The following is a 21,613-nucleotide window of genomic DNA, read 5'->3' as shown; positions in this document are numbered from 1 at the left end:
AGTTGTTGGTTCTGCTTGGGCTTATCATAAATTAATTCTTCCTCCCATTCACAACATCCACCTGCCCTCCCTTTCACTTCCATTTCACCACCCCATCTTATTGCCAAAGACAATAGTTCACCCATAGGTGAGACCTATTGCCCTTGCCAATGGCTGTCACACTTGGTTTTTATTCCACCTTTACTGTGCCAAGGATTGTATGAGCAGCAAATTATGGCTCACTTCAAGCCCACTTATCAGTCAGTGCATTCTGCTCAAGTCCTGTTAAAGCAGCCTCCAAATCTCTGTAGGTCGTGGGACCCAGGGAGTATCCCACTTACTATTAGCAACACATTGTACTTCCTTTTCACCACAATTTGGTGACCTCGAAAAACTAGACTCGACCAATGACCAGCTCTCATAATGATGACTAATACGTTCTCAGATAACAATCTGAAAATAGTCTCACTGAACTTTAAAGGACTCAACCACCCTTTTAAGTGTAAAAAGAACTGAGAAGAATTGCAGGAGGCTTAGTCTCCCCATCTTTTAAATTAGAGAAGGGTACTAGGCAGAGATGTCCTCTCTGCCCCTCCCTGTTCATCTTTGCCCTACAGCTGCATCTCTACAATATCCAAAATAACAATGTAATTACCGGTGTTAATTATAATGAATAAAAGTAGCAGCATATGCTGATGACATCCTGATTGTGACAGATAACGCCCGCCCCCTCCATTAAATCACTTATTAGTACTATCGATGGATATGCTCTGGTTGCAGACTACCACCTATTAGGCAAGTCTGAAGACAAAGTCCTAAACATCCTCTGCTCCAAAGACCTCCTGGAAGACTGGCATGGCAAACTGGCTACCTAAAATTCCTAGGGATAGAATTTGGATCAGACCTAGTGGATACATTAAGCATAATGAAAAAAGACCCTACAGAAAGTATAAAATCTTCTGGACAGCTAGACCCCCAAAGTCATTACCTGGTGGAGTCACATCATGACCATAAAATGATGATCACACCTATACTAAACTACCTCATATGCATGCTCCCACTTACCCTCTCAGATGGCTTCCATCATGAACTTGACAAACTTTTACGTCATTTTATTTGCCAAAACAAATGATTGAGGATATCAATCAAGAAACTCTGTCTCCCTGTACAACAGGGTGGGGCAAATTTTAGAAACTACAAAGCCACTTTCCTGACAAAACAAGGCTCCATATGGTTTTCCCCACCACTAGACTATACTCCAGCCTGGCTCATAGTCAAATGAGCAATCCTGGAAGACTTTCACCCCATCATGCTACTATCCACCAAAATAAAACCATCCTTACCAGCCAAAATAATCTTTCACAATACTAAACAGACCTTGCTAAAATTAGACAAACGCCTAGATGTCCCAATAAAGTCCCAATAAAGTCCTCTTATATGATAGCTCTCTGGAAAAACATGTCATTTAAGAACAATGGGGCTCCTCTCCATTGGAAATCCTGGTCCTCTACAGGCATTCACATTTTGTTTCAATTAGGCCCAAAGAACTACCTATCCACTTACTTTCAAAGAACTCCAGAACCACTACAACTTAAAAACTCTGGATTTTTAAGATTTCCTTAAACTTAAATCCTGTGCCTCTAAAGCTGATTACCACAGCCAATAGATCTGGACACCAGGTCTCAAGATACTACAAACTCTTACAACCAATCTCATACAATTAAACCTAGGTATACAGTAAAAAAGGGACCAACATAACTCCATATCCCAAGAGAACTGGAACTTAATTTGTAAATCGCCCGTTTTCCATAAAATTATACCAGCTCTTTTCCAGATCAAGATTTAGCTCCTAAATAGACTTTTTTTGGACCCCTTAAATTCTCCACAAAGTTGGCCTCTTAGATGACCCAATTTGCTGGAACTGTAATAAAGAAGCCAGTGAACTCCACATCTGATGATCTACTGCTGCGGTGTCAGTACTTTTTGGGAAAGAATATTCAATTTTCTCTCTGCACTATTTGGAGTTCAGATTAAACATGAGTTTCAATCCATCATTATGGGTTTTTTAGGCCCTCCACTAAGGTCATCTAATGATGCACTATTTCTAGACATTCTACTAACAGCCGCCTGTATGTCCATTCTTACCAATTGGAAAAATACTGCTTCTACCTCCTTCAAGTCATGGTTGAACTGAATTGCACATGAGAGATGTGGACAAACTCGCACTACAACACACCCCATGGAAATCACAAAGTAGACATTTGTGGGGAACCCCTGACACTTATTTCGCTAACATTAAATCCTCATGAGGCCTTGCCACCAATATGCAGCCTACTTACTCCACCGCTTGCCAGTAACACATACACAAGTCAGCCCCTCACGGTTCCTTTCTCACAGTCAGCACAACCATTTTTGCTTCTACGATCCCTCAATACTCCAATATCTTTGAGCCACTGTCTTCTTATAATTACCTCTAAATATTTTCTCATGAAAATGTATGTCAATCTCATGCTAAGCTATAAATATTGATTCTACTTTTCACAGATGGTGTTTTAATTCTGTATCATGTCATTACGTTGTTATTCGCAATGTATATGATTCCTCACAAACCTTCCTCACTGATTCTATCTGGCGACTTGTGTATCCCTACACGTATGATTTGCTTTTTCCTTTTGTAAGCTTTTTTTTCCTATCTGATCATACATACAAATTATACTTTCTTTGTATTATCTTATTTTTGGATTATGTGACATTTCAATAAAATTCCTTTGAAATTAAAGTGACAATTTAAGTATTTTGGATTATTTTAACGTTCTTTCGAACCTGTTCTTGCTTTTTAATCGCTGTGTTTCATTTAGCATTTTTATAGGTTTGTTGACTGCCCTAATGAAATAACAACTCAATAATGGGGCTGAAACGTGCTGAAGTCCCCATAAACTACAGGTGAGTTAGATGATTTGTACAATTACAGTTCTGTTTCACCTACACCCACAAATCAATAATGTGTGTTAATGCCATCCCTTTTTCTTCTGTATATTAAGAATCAATTTCATCGTATTTCCCCTGTTGTACAGGGCATATATATAGTGGCAAACTAACATGTACAATTGCACTAAAGAAAGAAATTCTAGCCTGCGGTGAAAACACTTAGCAGGAAGATACTGTAATAATAGTTTTGCGGTCTCAAATTCTGCAATATTAAAAATGTTCATTGTTCCTTAAATAATTTTTCCTCTCCCATTCTCTACTTCTCCCTGTTTTTGCTAGTCTAATGAGGTCCTGAGTCTGTCTTCTCAACCACTGCTCATGTAGCTTATGGTCACAGATTTCAGCACACCTGCAGGTTCGCAGCCCTTGCAAATTATCCTCACAATCAATAGTGGCATATATTGCACATAATTTAGTACACCCAGTACATAGTAATGTATATCCGTCCTGGCACTGAGCCCTCCTAATTCAGAGTGACCTAAAGCAAAAGTACTCTGCCAGCGCAGGTGTTAAACGTATTCTCAATATCACCAAGAAAGGGACAGTACAGCAACAGTGCAGGCCTTAGACACTTTCTGCACGATGCCACCAAGGAAGTGGCTGAAGGCAGATATTTACGAGATGTTAGAAAACTGAGCAGCGTGGGTCTGCGAAAGGGATGTCATTCATGTAAAATATGTCAACTTAAGAGACACGGCCTGGGTTAAAAATGATTGGGAAGAGTGAACAATTGATTCTTGGAATCTTTGTGTACTCACTCCTGGGTAATTCAAGCTTAAACAGAAACCTTACATAGGCAGAATGGTGCTTTAAAACATTTGTCTAATATCAAAAGAGAAGTGTGTTATAATTAACACTAATATTACGTGTTGGAACCCTAAAGGGCTTGTTTCCTTTATTGCAAATGGATGAAAGTATGATGCAAGGTTTGTGGCTGGGCGGGTTTCTCTCTTCGGCTGATGCACAGGCAAAATAACAAAAATACATACAGTGTAAAATATCGCCCTGCCCGAAGGTACTTGCAGATACTTCAAGAGAGTTAGCTTCAAGCTATTACATCCCATTGTATGTCCCCTACCAGGTTTTAGACATTTTAATCCATGTAGGTTACACACTCATATCTTCTGTATGAGGAGCTCCACCAATCAGCTTTCTAACAGTGTTGTGCAACTCCATTTACATACAGGCCCTCACATTTAAGCCCTCAAAGCTGAAAAGGCATTGTGCAGCCCATGGTCGAACTCACACAAGAAAAGCTACCTATGCAGCATCTTAAAAATGACCCTAACAGTAACGGAAAGTAAGAAAGCTGGAGACCACGTAAAATGTGCACAACCAAAACTAGGCAGCGCATGTTGGCATGGTATTTCTAATGTTTACAGCGGAACTGCAAAGAGAACCTCTTCATATATGGACTCTTAGCCACTAGTGGCTTTACAGCCAGCAACACTTTGCATTCCAAGACTTATAGGCCCAAACCTCTACACGGGAATACAGACACAGAAGAAAAAGAAAACAAACAGTCCAAGGATGCTAGGTTCATCTGGCTAACAAACTGTAGTTGAAAGTGTCACATGACCCACTTCTCAAATAGACATACTCTACAAAGATCCAGAGAACTGTGCATCTGGCCAGGCTAAAGATGTCCAGCAGACCCCAGGCAAATGTGAGTAGTTCAGCAAAACATTTATTCCTTTGCCTTCTGTTACTTCCTCTGGATTTTGTTAATTGCTTTAAATTGTTTTGCGGTTAGAAGGAGACTTACAAAACTACATTGGACAGAGTACAAAGATAAAAACATTTCTTGATGAACAACTTACTTCTGACATCAGGAGTATAGCTCACCCAGCCCTGTGTTTTTTGTGTGATGCTTGTAGCTCTCTTGTTGCCTTTGTACACCCAGGACTTCAAATACCCAAATGCAAAGAAACACATTGGAAGGGTAAGCTAACTTCGCTACCTGGCCACACACCATCTGCAGAGCTTGGAAACATTGGATGTATTTCTACTTGGAGTGGAGTCTTCCCAGTCAAGATCCTTCTGGCAGATAACACATTGCAGAAAAGCTCCCACGAAACTCCTGGCCTCGAGAAGGTATTGCATAGGGTGAAAATCTTGCTACAGAAGCTTTATGTAGTCCAACGTGCTTATTCACAAAGGTTTATGCAAATGCTTTTCAGAATTTAAGTTCACCACAGGTGATCTGCCTTCTAATCAAGTACTGCAGATCATCACTGTCTAATCTATCAAGAAGATCAAAAAATGGGAATCCCTCCTTCTTAGCTGTACGCCGCAAAACTCATGTTACTGGAGTACTCCATTTTACAAAACTAGAATGTAATTCACGATTGACTGGCCACAGAAGTAACAAATATTAGTTTATATTTTACCTATTTCTGTACGAACCGCTGCTTTGCAGGGTTTGATGTCCATGCACTGGAAGTCCTGCACCGAATACACACTGGGAGCGTGAATGACAGTTGTAGGCAAAGCCTGCAACAATAGCATGACTGGCAATGTTTGTTGCAGGTGGCATCTCTTTTGTGCTGTTAAACACAAAGTCTTTGAGTACGCTGAGGCCAGGCGTGTTAGAAGCACCACTAAAAATAAAACTACACACACGCACTGGCAAAGATAACGGGCTGTCTGGGTTTGACTCTATTGTTGTAGAAGAAGTTGGAAGTTGATGTAAAAATGTGTTTTGCTTAGATTTCACTTTGGTCTGAAGCCCAGTTCAATCACTGTTACTAAAATTACAAACGTGGTCCTGTGGTGATTCGAGTTCTCTTTTTAAGATAGCAATATTTTGAAATCAATGACATTGTTTTTTGTGCGACATACCGGGTGGAGATCTCACTAAGTAAAGTGTAGACAAAGAAGATTTAAATATGTGAACACAGCAATAGTAACATATTAGAGGGAGGCATTCAGCCAGAACTCTTACAGACTGGAAAAGTTGTTGTCATGTTACCTGGGATTTGGTGAAGGCAGGGTGCATCCAGGATTTAAAGTTGGAGGAGGAGGGACAGTTCCCTCTGTCGGCAGGAACCAATTCAAATATTTATCCACTAAGATGAAGTATGCGCTGTCCGAGGTGCTGAAGTACTGTCCAACAGGGTAGTTCTGAAAGGTAACAACTGGAGTAAGTACCATGTGATACTGGATACACCAACTGAGCACAGCCTTTTGCCACAACCTCATTGTAAATCCTAACCTCATCCAAACTGCCTCCTCACGGCTGGCCCTTGTAGAGCCACTGCTCCCCCTCTAGCTCTACATTATGTCAGAAAGGTGATAAGCCTGACACAAGACAGGAGTCCTCCTGGATGTCCACTCACAGCGCCAAGGGCTGATCACATGCTCACAACAAGGATCCCCAGGATTGCGCTGCACTGCCCTGGGTACCAAAAACCACATTTGCAAGGTTCACTTAGCAGAACTGAACACTCACCGATGAGGCAGGATCTTTATTAAAACAGGACTTCTTTGTAACCCCAAATTTCTTGATGTTGCTACTCTTTCATTTTTGCTGCTCCCTTTTCCCCTCAGAAGCAGGCAGATCTTGTGTAGAGTTTAAGAAATCTTTCATACAAATTCAGAATTCGGCACTTTAAGTTTCAGCTCCAGTTTACCAGCTTCAAAGATTCAGTAAATCATTTCACAACTATTTGCACTGTTTTGTAAGCTAGGAAAACCACCAAGGCTTAGCTTCTCCATCAGCTTATGCAAGAACAATATTGGCAGAAAAGTAGGCAGGTGTTTTCTCCGTAACATGATGAGAAAGGGCGAACTCGCACTGAGTGCTGGCAGGTGTATGCTCTATGCGGGTAGTGAGACAAACAAAAATATTCACGCAGAATGAGGAAAATGCAATTGCACTCACCCTTTGTGTGATCAAGCTGACGGCAAAGTGAAACATGAAGTATTCAAACGCATCTGGAATAAGTGTTAAGGAATTGTAAGCAATCTCTGAACTAATGATCATAAAGTATGTAGAGCTCAACCCAGTCCTTCTGCAATGTCCAAACCAAAATCAAATCAGCTGATAATCATCTCTTTCACGGTGTGAAATTAGCAGGGTCAAAATGAATGAGAGGAGGACTTGCAAATGGGGGTAAAGGAAATTTTAAAAATAATTCTTCATGCTTTCTCCAGTTCTCACAGGCGTGGCACTGAACACCTTCCAGCTTGTCATGTAATCTAGCCAGGTCAGTATTTTAAACGTACAATAGTGCAAAACAAATGTTTACTTCAAACCAACATTTGCATTGCCCTGTCCAACCCAAAATGATATAGTGTGTACAGTGTCATCAAAAGGACCAATGTACTTTCTCTAGGAAAGGGCAATGAAAGCGCTAGGGGAAACCTTCATGTCATCAATAAAAGGTAAATTTGTAAAACATAAATATTACTAGAAATAAAAAACTCTTATATAATAATAATTGATTTCAGGGGTATACTAAAAGTGAAGGAACATAAAAGCAACAAAAACAATAATTAATCTCCTTAATTGGAAAAGACAACACATGCCTTTCTTATATCTATACTGATGGTACTCAAACATTCAGTCACATGGAAATACTTCGGGGTTGCTCAGAATTCATAATTTATGCAACTATGACGTCCACCTTTTGGTGTAAGCAAATGCTCAAATATAGGACAATGTAATGGTACTGACAGCATGGCCAACAGTGAGGCAGAATAAAAGAAAAGGCACTCAAAAGAAGAATTATCTCTCAGACACATCTAATCCCTGCTTGTATTAATTTACTTTCTAACTCACCCAATTCCATTAAAAAATATGATGCATCCCTAGACCTGTCCCGCCCACAGTGCAGCCTCCTGCATACGATTCTGACGACGGCCAAAAACTGCATTCTCCGCCACTGGAGGTCCCCCATCCCTCCCACAGCAGACGATACAGACAGCATTCCATGAACGCGTCATCTATCACTTGAAAGACCAATCGGCTTGGTTTCTGCAGACATGGGCGCCCTTCCTACGGGATGACTCCTAACATAACTGACTGTCCCGCCACTGTAGAGATGGGGAACGACATAGATATCCTGGCACCTCCCCCTACCCCTTCCTCACCAGTCATCCCCCTTCCCCCTGTTTTCTCCTTACCCCACCCCTTCTCCTTTTCCCCTCCCCCCGCATCCCTTTGTCCCTCCCCCACATTGGCCTCCCCTGGGGGATACCTACCTATCCTGTTCAGCGTCTGTCCCATCTCTGCACTACTCCAACGATGGCCCCCCACTCTTAGGACTGCCCGCCCCTGAACTACAGCGTCGCCGGACGCTCTTTTCTGGTACCACCTCTTCTCCTCCCTGAACCATAGATAATTCTGACTTCCTTTAATGGTTTTCCATTCCCTTTCTCTTGCCCATTCTCTTTGCTCTTATTCTTGACAGTCAACGATCTGCCCCCTCCAACAGGATCCCCGGAATAATGACTACCTCACCACGTACAAGGGCCCTGCATGTTTTCTCTTCTTACCATATACCCTTTCGTGGGATGCTGTTTCATGGTTTATGTGATATATGCCCTTTTAGCTTCCCTCCTCACCACCTCCTGCCCCCACCTCCCCCCCGTTTTTGGGTCCTGTTGCTTGGACGTTGTTCTGTACTATTTGTTGGGTACCGTACAATGCAACTCTGTACCACAATATGTAGTATTATGTCTTGAGAAGTGAAGCGTCCCAAGAGACTTGTAACTTTTCTGTTCTTACAATAAATAATTACAACATAAAAAAAAAGAGCATGATGCAACAATTACTTCACTGCAGAAGGAGAAATATGATGTACATAAATATGTACAAAAAAGGTAATAAAAAAGTAAGGTCATTTACAAAGAAAATGCAAAAGTAGGAGTGTGCCATACAAGCATCAGGGAGTGAGTTTCTTTTTAAGGAAACCTCGGACAATTTTGAAATATGGCTCCAAGGACAGTGCGAAAAGGGAATTTCATTTGCTGGCTAAAAATTCAAACACCTCAATAATTTTGAGCAGAGTGTGATAAGTTTATTTTAGCAAGCATTTTCAAAGCTAATAGGTGGCACCATTTCAAACTATTGGCTTAGGCAATGCTTCATCGGGGAAGGGGAATGAATGAAAAAAAAAGTACAATGGCATGTACATGTCATGACGCCGTGGTAGCCCAGAGTGATGCCATTCACATGCACAAGTACATGTGCATACGGCACGGACAGTTTCCTTTTATTTGTTTTTTTTACAGACTCCACTTGGCGCAGAAAATAAAAAAAGAAAAATACTGATTTCAACATGTGCTCTTAATCAGAGCAGCACAGCAAAAAATGTCAGCTCCTGAGTCCTCCAATGTTTTTGTTTTTAAAAGAACGGGAAGGGCGGAGCAACAGAGGAGCAGGTTGGGAGAAGCCAGTGTTGTGAGGGACCAACAGAGACATTTCAAATGGGTGGAGAAACAAATAAGAGCAAAACAAAAAAGTTGGGGTGGAAGATGCACTGAAACAGCTTTTGGGGGAGAAAGGAACAATACAGAATGCGCAGGGCAAACATTTATGAAGGAAGTAACATACGAGGGAGACTGCAAGAAAACACATGCATGCGTAAGGGTTCCTTTACCTGTAACAGCCTACTCTTCCAGTTTATTCTGTATGTGTATGTTGGCTGAATTGGTAAGTGAGAAGGTAGAGCCAACTGTAGGGGGGGAGGTATTTACAGTGCGTGGTTTATGTTCAGAAGACTGGATTTTCAAAACAAAAAAACAAAAGAGGGACAGTAGATATCGAAACTGGTGTCGTCTACTGCAGCAATTTCTTACCAGCAAAGGGTGTTTTAACTTCTGGCCTAGCACCACTGAAAAACCCACAGTTGGGTATTAACATGCAAAATGAATACTTTGTGTTAATGAAGTATTATAATTTAAGCAGAGATAATTCTAAAAGTATGAATAATGAATACAAATGATATCAAAGGTCGACAGATAAGAAGCTGCTTTTCATCCTCAAAGAGAACAGTGCTCTCTAGATTTTAAGTCTGACTTGTACAACTTTTAAAGTATATCTCTGCCTTGGTAGACATAATTGTAGGAGAGAATAAAAATATTCCACCAGAACTGCACACCTAAAAGAGGACCCATGGCGGAATCCGGTCACTTTTGCTTCCCCTCGCCTCACCTCACCCCATCACCCTCCCATGACTAACTGCTGGGACACCCCCTGAAAGGATACTGAGTGATAGGTTTAGGATTAGGCCCCCAGAAGCGGCGAACTGGATCTTGTTGTGATACAGGGGACACTCTGGCAGAACTCGTTCTTGTATAGAAGCTTTGACAGGACCCTGAAAAGAAATAGCAGAACAGCAAGAGGTGAGGTGGAATCGTCGGTTCAATTTCACAAACACCACAACATGTAGATCACTCAGCGTTCTATGAAACCACAACTCACTGGAAGGTAGGAGACTGGGAAGTCAAATCTGTACTCCTCAGCCTGCAGCTTGTAAACCAGCTTCATCATCGGGCCACTGCACAAGAAGCATGAGAAGAGAACAGCATTCCAAAGTTATACAGATGAAAGGAGGTATAGTAATCATAAATCGACCTTCTCATTTTCACTGCGTGGCTCACAGCAAGGATTCCACAAAAAATACCACTATATTCAATTTATCAAAACACTTATGCTGCTAAGATACCCACAAGAAAAATGCCATCGCGTTTGTCAAAACACCTAAACTGCTACTGGAACATATAGGTCAGCAGGCCAGAAATAGAACCTGCATCATACACTAATTCTCTCCTAGCACAAGTGTTCGCACACACGCACAGATGTATTACTCCACAGGTCAACATTTTCACAAGGCTAAAGGTATCAACAGCCCCCCACTTGCATTGTGCTTTTAGGAAAGGACTCTGTTCATCGTGACCCACAACCGTAATCCAAATCCCCACGCATGGGTGAGGTGTCATAGCACTTGGACATTATGTTATTGTCATTACAATTCAGCAACCTACATTCAAGTAAAGCAGTGTTACACTTTACAGACCAATAATGTATCTCCTGGCAAACCCAGACCGTGCCACCCATACCCGGCAAAACAGCCCAATAAAAAGAAGTAGACATCGGTTTATATTAACGTTTAGATTTTTTTCTAAATTATGAGCCAAAAATCTATTAAAAACGAGATAGCGTCCACACAAGAAGCCCTAGAACTGTCCATTTTGCAAAGAATACAGTTAGGATTTATATTAGCTAACATTCCCTTTTTAAACCAAATGTCCCATCTCACTGCGTCTAATGCTTCTCACATTCACGACACCACCCACTTTTATCAACAAACCAGCGTAGCTGCTGTTTACACACATCATAGCATGATGCCATAGGCCAGCAAGAACAAGAGAGTGCCATGGCAATGATAACTAAAAGGAAACTGCAGATATAATCGGTCACACATGGAGATGCTTTCTCCGTAAGTTTCATTGTGTTTTCCACTAAAAAGGAATTCATGATTAAGTTCTAATATCTTGGAATGCATCCAACCAAGGCCTGCTTATTTTATTGTGCTTCTTGCGACATCCCCTGGCCTTATACATCGCCTCTTTCAAATGGAAGCATTAGTCTATACCACGTAACCTGTCACTCAAAATCACTCTTGGCAGAAGAAAGCCCATTGCTATCAATGTGCGGAAGCCTTCCATGAGACCCGGACTGAAATCTTCGGAGTAAGGTTAACCAGCCACCCCTACCACAGCAGTCCATGGTGGAGATGCAGTTTTAAATTTCTGCCATTCACAAAATCACAGCTCTGCTAAACACCCTCCTTTCAGGCAAGCTCTCACTCTGGGACGCCTGCTACATTCGCAGCATCTTCCCTACTTGAGCATGGAACAAGTGGCACAGTGAATCTCCTGACATTTTCAGCACAATTACAGTCTTAGCCATTCATTTCCTACTAGCATCCAATGCTGGTTCAAAGTTTCAAGTTGGGACTTGCAAATAAGTAGCTATACATAGCTTTCAATGCAGATCTAGCCCAAATCTAATATTTTTACATCAGATTTGTAAACTCTCCAATGCCAACCAAATCTTTAAACAATGTAGAGCATAGCTCCACACGAAATATATGCACCATGAACTGTAATGAGGCCTTACCTGGGAAGCAGAAACTCCACAGCAGTATTAAATTCAGTGGCATTCCCTCGTCCCTGCAAACAGCGGAGATTCCATCCGATGATACTGCCATCCAGACTGCCAAAAACCATCTCCACCAGCCATGGGAATACAGGATGAAGCTCCTATCGGTAAACACATACACCATGAGAGGAGAAGGACTTCGGGCATGCACAAGGTGCCAACCATGCAGACTACGTTGGCAACTGAAAATGCAGAAAATGGAAGAAGCACCCGTGAAAGAAACGTTTCAAACATGCATGCCCCACAGCAGCTTTGCACACAGGGAAAGAACACCACCTGCAGTTGGAAGGATTTCGCTCATTTGCTGAGATGTATATGCAAGTTAATAATGCTACCAGTCAATACAGTACATACATTTTATGTTCTACATTGCTATTTGTGTAAAGTAATTTGTATGCCTGGCGAGTGTCTGACAACTTGATATTTTCCACCTTTTAAAAATGTTTGTCAGTCTTTACACTTCAAGTCCATACGGATAATCTTTGTCATAGGTTTTGTAAAACCAATTAAAATAAATACAAGTTCCCCTGTGTTCATGAAGTTAGCACATATAGGAGCTGTATGTTGTACTCACTCATGTAATTGTGCACATGTGGGATCCATGCTATCAGCACGTTGTGGTCAGTCTACTGAATCTGAACACAACTTCTTCTCGTTGAATGTTTGCACTTTTTCTGGTTGTCTTTCTCTCCTAAGCTGGCTCTAACTGCTGCTTCTTTCTGTGCCAGTAATTATAGTGCAAACCAAGCTAAGCAGCAACGGAGCATTGTACACTGTGTGTGTGTGGGGGGGGGGGGGGGGGGAGGGGTTGACTCGATTGTGTACATCAAGTGGGAATTGCACAAATAAATATCACATTTTTATGCACATGAAGATTAGGTGATTTGCCTAGAATCACATGATCTTGAGCACAGAGCTGAGGCCGGGATTTGAACCTGGGTTCCCAGGTTACAAAGATGGCAAGTACTGTCAGCCACACTAAAACATGCAATTATGAAATAGTTGAAACACTTTCACAATAGCTCAATGAGTTAAGAGCTCCCAGATCAGAAGTGTATCTTAAGCCTCCGTTAGGAGTGCTGCATTGTTTATTGCACCCACTAAAAAGATAACCTGAAGAACAACGTAGCAATGAGACGTATCAAGCAGAATTTTGCACTTACCGCACCAAAATTAGCATCTCATGGTATTAAACAGGCCTTTTTCAACCAAAAAAATGTGGGCAGGATTGACATGCCGACATGTGGGGGTGGAGGGTGAATCATACAAACTCCTAACTCCAATAGCTATGCAACCAGGTGTTTGCACAGGTGTCGACATTTAACAGGTCACTCGTAACCAAGACTTAAGTGATACGATTATCTTCCAGAATAGCCAAATCAGAGCTTCATCAGCTCAGGAATAATTAACTGATAACACCTCTTAGGTACGCTGCTATGAAACGGCAAAAACTTTTCCTAACACAAGAACCATTCTCAGGCAGTTCAATTTAGATAGGGCTGTCTATGTTATACATTCACCTGGGCCAGGCACGCAATACGCGGGCTGTGCTTTTCATACCTTTAGAGTGTGGGTCATGTATCAGCTTCAGGCTTACTTTGTGTTGTCCACAGATTTCACTCATGGTTGCTCACTTATTTGAACTAGAATGAAGGTTGAAGCTGCAGCTTTTACCGAGTGTATTTATCACTGGAAACAAAACATGTTACTGTATATTCTTCATGCTATTGTTGGCTAAAAAGGTTTAAAGAAATCTTTCCGTGGTATCTCTTTGATTTGCTGCCATCTAACATTCTTGGTTCGAATGACCCAACAATAAAAGTCATAATGTGAGTGAATCCTAGAATTATTGAAGAACCATAAAAACAGACAACAGGTTGTAGTGTGTGTAAGACCATAAAGGGCACAGTTTCAGTAAACTGTAGCCTAGGGGTTAAGTGAGGTGGAATGGGTTTTTCGTGAAAAGAAGAAGATTGGCCTCAGGTAGAGGCTGAAGGTCGGAATAGCACTAAAAGGCAGAAGATGAGAGGTGGATTTATAACTGGAAGTGAAGACACCCACCACAACCCTAATGAGAAACTGATTAGTAGTTGTAAAGGTGTGTGGGGTATGGTTATGATATGCGGGTGACTAAGCAGCATAGCACATTAGGAGGAACAAATCAATAAGGCAAGAAGGCAGTCATCAAATTTTATAAATAACCATATAGACTAGGATGGGTTATACAAAATAAAATGTAGCGCTGAGGAGGACAAAACAGATGTGGTAGGAATATGTACCGACAACACAAAAATCAGAAAGGGATACAGAAACTCGTGCCAAGCACATCTGAACTGACCCAAAAAATAATTAAGACACTCAATTTAAAGAAGGCCTGTGTACAGAAGGCATCAAAGCCAGAGTCTAATTTCAGAAGGTGTTCTTAAACTAAAATAAAAAAAAGGTCCCACACAAATTAATAATACAGAACAGTTGCATGGCCTGGATGGAGAAATTCTCCTCGGTTTAACTGAACCATTATATTAAAAAAAAAAAAAAAAAAAAAAAAAAAAAAAAACACTACCTTGGCAGGAAATTCATCAATGATTTTAACCAAATCCTGACACCTCTGGACAAAGGGCTTAGTCACACAGTCTGCCTTAAGACTTGCCTGCAACAAGAGAGAAAGTATGTTATGGCAGTGAGAAACCCATTAGTCAGGACACAACTAAACCTCAAAAGCAAAACATATACAAAATATAGGTGATTACGTGTGGATTGAGTTTGAGTGGTCAGAAAGGAAAGGTATTGCGAAGTGGTCTAATCTGTTTAAGATACAACAGAAGACAGCATGAAAGTAGCAGTTATCAAAAGCACCAGTTTTTTTTTTTAGAGTAGGATGTCACTTAAAATATTACAACGGAATACGAATTGATGATGTTGGCCGGAATTCATCACTATCTATGTTTTGCCACAGACTACACTATGCACAACACAAAAACCTTTTATTCCCCACATGAAACAACAGATGTTGTTCCTATTATACAAACGCATCAATAATCGGCCCCATTCCAATCAATTATGTGTACTCCTTAAGGGCAAACCGATGAACTCTCACACTTTAATTAAACTAGATAACAAGTTGACTCCGGTTGTAGCACATATTTTTCATTCACATGTGTGCCCCATTAGGATTTTGGCTCACAGCATTCACCCCAATATTATAAAAACACAGAGCAATACTAAGTATGGCAGAAACACGAGAAACTATGCCAATATCCTTTACTTTAACTGCTACGAGTGACAGTGATTCAAATGAAATTTTACAAATAAAGATGGCTGAACAAAAACGAACATGCTTTCGAAATGTGTAACTGAATTAAATAATCCAACTGCATACTGTTTTTAGGAGTACAATGGCTAGGCTTTGGAGTATGTATCTATCATTAAAAAAAATACTAATTTAACCAAATCATCCATGTGATCCATTCTATAAACAACAAATTGGTAAAAAAATATCTGGTACATAAGCTCTAAAAAGAAAAGACATTGTATTTGCTGTTTGTGCTGACAGTTCGCATAGTCATATGACCTGACACAACAAACATGGACACAATTAGGTTTGGCTAAGCTCTATTCAGCTATTAACATTTAAAAAAACATTTTAAAAAACAGCTGTGATGAACTTTCATAAGCAAGAACTGGACAGCGACAAACCTCTTGAAATTTAGGATTATCTGAATATGTAAGTCTTCATCACCTTTGAGGACTCACCATCTTTGAAAGCTATACCAATGTGTAAACGATCCTAAGAGGCATCTTATGACTGTAGCTCACATTCGGCACTCCACTGCTCTTTTAGTTCACTCTCTATAAATTTCTATAAATACACATATACACAAATACATATAGAAGTGATGCTCCCACTTACCAGCAGGAAGCTTGGTTGATGTAAAGAGGGAACAGCCATACTGGGCTATCCCTAATGTAGAGCAGCAAGCTTCGGCACACTACTCTGAAAGAAGGGAAACACATAACATACAGAAATCTTAGCTTAATACCAAATAAGTGTATTCATTTAAAAAAAAAAAAAAATCTAATGTTAGTTTTACTGAAATGAGCACAAAAATAAGCTACAGTCAAAAACCAATAAGTCAAAAAGAGAACCTTCATTTGGACAGTAGCTTAGTGCTAGCTTACTGCATCTTGAGTTAGTCTATCCCTGGTGTTCCAAAGCACACAACGATGCAATTCTGAAGCAGTCACTTCACTGTTACATTAGATGATAACAATCTATTGCCTAACTGCAAAAACACTAAGCTCATGTCCAAATTAAGGTTCTGTTTCAAAGTTATTGGTTTATGACTGCAGCTTATTTTTTTTACTAATACGCTTCAGGTGCCTGTTGACCCACCAGTGTTCACCGAAAGTGCTTTGACCCCAAAGGTGCCGCCAGGCTGGGACTATGCACCACAGGCTGCCAATGGATGCCTATTGCTCCCCTGTCCTTGTGCATCCCATACTTCTGTATCTACTGGGCCCGCTACTCCCCAATATCTCTGAGCACCATGCTTTAGAGCCCTTCTGCACCATCTTCAATTGCATCTCCTGTCGAGCTCACAGTATTTTTAAGGTCTTTTCTAATCCCTCATTTAAGGCTCGACCCTGGCAAGGCGCACACTCCTTTCCGACTCTTGTCTGCTGTAAACTGTATATAATCCTGAATAAAAAAATAATAAAAAAATACGAGTTTATGTAATGACACGCCACTGTAATGCCCCATTCTTTACAAAATTGTTTTCACTATATTACATATCACTACATAATACAGGGGAGCATGCCATCCCTTTATAAAAGCCTACCTCTAATTTTGTTATTACACGTGACTTTTCTAGTCTCCAGCAACAAAGAAATGATCTACCTGCTCAACTGTAATACCTTATTACAATTGAGTTCTGATGTCACAATGCCTGCTGCAGGCAAGGTAAAATACAGGTGAAGGACCATCATTACAGCTGTGATTTAAACAAGGAAATCGGGAACTGCCTTTTTTTGTATAATGAATACTAAGCAGCAGCATGGAAAAATAAAATGGCAGCATGTTTATTTTTTCCATGCTTTAAGTCACTGAAGAAGATAGACTCTCTACAGGTTTTGCTACGTCTTAGCCACAACATTATTACCCTGACTTACATTAAAGTGATTCAAATATCGTTTTTGCAAAAAGTATTGTTTTGGTATGTTTAATTTCAGAGTACAGATTCTGCTATTAATCTTCTTGTCTGCGATGACCATGAAGGGGCAAGACACCAAGGATTAAAGCGGTTTGTGGGAGAGTGATGGAATGATCATGTATTATAAGGAATAAAGTACCCGGCTGCCATACATGGTACTGCAAGTCCTCACAGAGTTCCATTACCTTATATAGGAATTCTGCCTTCGGACATGTTCCTCTCTTGTGATGGAACTCCTCAGTGACTTACAGAATTCTCATAATATATGGCAAGAGGCATTGATACTATTTTTTTTCAGGAGGAAATGTCATTCATAAACACAATTTCGATATTACCATCATCTATAATCATCGAGCAAACTCCTTTTCATACGGTCTTTACCTGCCCCAGAAGGCATTAGTTTGACATAGGTTAAATTCAGTATTGGAAGGTAGGGGATCTTTCAAGCATGTATTGCCCGGAGGGCTTTAGCGTCCAGTTAGGGACTCTGTTCCCAGAAATTGCTTTATCCCGTCAGGATCTCAAAGCTGTCCTTTGCTTTGTAGGCACTCTCAATTGCTTACTGACTTAGCTATCCAACAACACATTCTGACACTGAAGTAGCTCCTATAACCCTTTCCCGGTGTAAATCCTTCCAACGAAATGCCCAGCATTAATCTTCTGTGCACTCTTTGCAGCGATGGGCAGCTTTTGTGGCCCACAAGTCGTTAAGCATCCACAGGGTTCTTGCACTGCTCCAGCTTTGTTCTTCGAGTAGCCCAGTAAGGTGTTTTAGTGAGTTTAACGCTTGTTGAGTTCAACTCCTGGCAAGGCAACACCCGCCTTCCACCCTACAGCACCCAGAAAACTAGGAGGCATTGCATTTCATTCCTCTCAAGTTTCCCAGGTCAACGTGTGAGTAGCTCATCCAATTCAAGTTTTTGGTTCACACTGTGGAACTTGTACCACTGGTAGAAACTTATAAAATCATCGCTACAAGTGCAAGAATGCAAAGCAAAAGCCTGCACTAAGTGACCCATGGCCATAGGAAACTTGAAAACTCTTAAAATCACTAAGTGTAACATCTGTTATTTATAGAGCATAGAAATGGGAAAAGTGCCGCACGAAATGGCATATGAACACAATTATAGTTATTACCCTTTTTTAATCATAAAACATATATGAACGCCAGAGAGCACTGTCCTACTTTTGTGTATGCCACCAACCGGCTACCCTCGCCTTGCGATGCAGCAAAGCTGAACGTCAGAAATCGTCTGGCCCTTCTAGCACACAGATAAAGTGATAGACTTAAACAACCTGGACCTGCTCTCCCAGGAACCACTCACCCGTCAAGCGCCGGTTATGATTTTCAATCCGCCGCGCTGACGCAAGCACCCGGCGACCGTGAGAACCAAAGCAACAGCCAGACCTCAGCAACGCACACCAATGACGTCCTAGCGCGAGCGCCTGGCTGGGCTCGGAAGAGCTGTCACAGCTGTCATGGAAACCAAAAAAAGACTGCGGTACTTGTCTGGAGGTGGCACCCATTTTGGATTGGGCGCTTTCTCTTTCAATCGGAATGAATGGTCAACACTTATAGTAAATCGCACGCGCCCCGTGTGCAACAGAATAGCAAGGGTTAGCTAAAGGGTTTCTCGAACTGGAGCGTTGTCTTTCTTACTCAAACAGGCTCTGCCCCGCTGACTTTTAAAGCTGGGGAATCAGTTCATAGGACTAGCAAATTCAACCTGTAAGGTTCTGCCTTAAAAAGCCATGCATAGTTACAGGGGTGTGGAATTTAATATAATATCTAGCTGTCCATGGGACAGGCTGCTTCCTAAATCTACTTGACATGTAAAAAAATCTACTTGTCCCTTTGGTGCCATGTAGTGTGGACAAATTATGGCAGCAATCTCATGTAAGAGCTCTGATAATAGCCTCTCTGAATATGACAGGGCTAATGCTATAAAGGCTTGAAGTTTAGCAGTTTCAAGCCCTACTATAGCAATTTCCTTATTTTGCCACCTTTCTGCACATCTACATACTGGGGCTGGAGGAAGCAGTATGTAATGGCTCTAGGGCCTGAATGCCTTTGAGTCTGTGCAAAACTACTAACTTGCATGTTTTAAGGATTTTCGCCAGGTCTTCTCTAATCTTTTCCCATACTGAGAAAGATTGGACATTTACTCCTGACGAGCAGAAGTAGAAGTTCTTCCAGTAGGGAAAGTGAACTTGTAAACGCTTAATAGATTTTCGCCTGGGCAAATCTACACATGCATATTTGCTCGTGCTAAAATACAGTTCCCAAATCTTTTCTAGGAGTATGATTTCCTGGTCTACGTCTGTGAATTCATGAAAGCCACTATGGACATATACCACTGGTGCATTTCTGTGACTTTCTTTAGGAATTGGGCCCTGATTAGGTCTGGCATTAACTAAGACATTTTGTTTTTATTAAAATTCTATTTCTCACTTTTATCTATTGGTTGGCTTTACTGGGAGTGATAGCATTCTGCTCTTCTTCAAGGAGCATATTGGCACACTAAGTAGTTTTGTTCGTGGCCAGGAACTACTATGGCAATAAGTGCTTTTTGAGACCAAAAAAATTGTTGCCGATGTTTGTTACAATGGTGAGGGCCTTGCAGCTCCCACATCAATAAAGTGTTACAAAAAGCATGTCAAAACAAGACATGCCTTGACAAAACCAAGACTGACAACCAATGTCTGATCAGTTGGCTTTGCCAGTATTTGTTTATTTTCATGTTTCCCATAATCTTGTTGAGATTGGTTACACTGATTTTCCATTATGATTTTTTTTTAAATAATAGCATGCCTCAACACATTTTCCTAAATGATGCTTCAAAGGAATAGTGCCACAGTAATTTAGCAAAATGTTTTTGCTACTTGCATTTTTTTCTGAACATTTTATTTTGAAAGCAAAACATCATCAATCTTGCTTACAAGTTTCTGCAAACAATTGCTTATAATCAGAAAGCATTCTGGGAGAGTTATATGTAGCCTCATATTGTTAAACTTTTCAAACATGTCTACACTTACTTTTACTGGGTCAGTAGTGCAGTGTGACCTCACAATGTTTATTTAGAGAGCCCACCCTAGTAATAAAGGCTTTGCATTAATGAACTGTGAATACAGGTTTGAACAGCATTAACATATGGACATAAATATTACATCAACTGCAGACAGTTCCCTTCCCTGTAAACTGGCATCCAAAGGGGATTGTGCTGCATGGGGTTGGGCTGTCTTGGCCCAAGGGCAAAATAAACATAAAATCTTGTTGTCCTTGTCCCCAAACAATATGGTCTGGGCGTCGGGCTATAGGAATTCCACACACCCTGAGTTAGAGGCCAGCACTTCTTTAATTTGAGAGGGTACAGCCAATTTTCACCATAAATGCAATACTGTTGATGGAAGAGTACTAGCATTTCTAGGTGCACTTCTGTATTCCCTTTTCATGCTCTGTGATTCTATGGCGGGACTAGAGGCTTCCAGTTATGTATCTCTTTCTTTTGCTACTAAACACAGCAATAAAACAAGCAAATAGAAATATAAACTACATTTCCCATTAGCCTTGTGCCCATCCTCCATAGAGTTCCACCATTCAGGTATCATCAGCACATATAAAACACCATAAATCCACAGTCCTTCCTCTTTCTTTGCTGCTGCACAGAATCAGATAAGTGTGACATTCTCATACTGCATTGTAATTTATCCTGTAACCTTTAAATAAATCTACAACCCCTATGCATGTGAACTGCCTACCTGACTCCTCCTTATTAAGAAGTGGCCTTTGAATACAACAAAGGTTTTCATGTTGACTTGTAAATTGACATAATAAGGCTTGGTTGCACTTTTAGACGTGTACTAAGGGATTGTGATCCCTTGGATTACCAGCCATCATGGAGCGGGAACAGGGACTACAGAGCAAACGCAGCTGTCGTCAATGAGGACGTAGTCCTCTTTCTCTACTGACCGCTGGTTAGCATTATAGCACACCTTCCTCAAATGCACTCGGTCTCGGAAACGCCTTGTGAGCCAGTGATCAGAGTGGACATATACACTCCTATCCACTTTTTATGCCAAACACAGCTGATTAAACAAGGCAGGGCCTTGCCCTAGGGGGGATTTAACCAGATGGCTTCCTTCAGTTTGACCTGCTGACCTCAGCATTGATATTGCTGATTTCACCTGGCTGAATACCACCCCCCCTTCATCCCATGTCCTCCTCAGTGAATAAACTTCTCTGGAGTTACTGATTTGTTGC

At 41.0% G+C, this 21,613-nt stretch overlaps 1 protein-coding gene across 4 annotated transcripts in view; it reads right to left on the bottom strand.

Moving 5' to 3' along the window:
• Nucleotides 1–18,790, bottom strand: part of SMPD4 (sphingomyelin phosphodiesterase 4) — a 277,112-nt gene extending 258,322 nt beyond the window's left edge. For 2 of the 4 annotated variants that reach the window (XM_069215134.1, XM_069215137.1), the window contains exons 1-8: nt 18,678–18,790; nt 16,050–16,133; nt 14,703–14,789; nt 12,098–12,240; nt 10,397–10,472; nt 10,181–10,289; nt 6,851–6,903; nt 5,939–6,090 (exon numbers count right to left, since the gene is read on the bottom strand). In XM_069215134.1, coding sequence (XP_069071235.1) covers nt 5,939–6,090; nt 6,851–6,903; nt 10,181–10,289; nt 10,397–10,472; nt 12,098–12,240; nt 14,703–14,789; nt 16,050–16,088 — 659 coding nt within the window. In that variant the 5' untranslated portion in view covers nt 16,089–16,133; nt 18,678–18,790. The other 2 variants (XM_069215136.1, XM_069215135.1) reach the window with 2 other exon arrangements.
• Nucleotides 18,791–21,613: the final 2,823 nt, after the last annotated feature.

This window comes from Pleurodeles waltl, chromosome 11, assembly GCF_031143425.1.
Source record: "Pleurodeles waltl isolate 20211129_DDA chromosome 11, aPleWal1.hap1.20221129, whole genome shotgun sequence".
Classification (NCBI taxonomy): Eukaryota; Metazoa; Chordata; class Amphibia; order Caudata; family Salamandridae; genus Pleurodeles; species Pleurodeles waltl.
The sequence above is the reverse complement of the archived record's forward strand: the minus strand, read 5'-3'. Positions and strand labels throughout refer to the sequence as shown.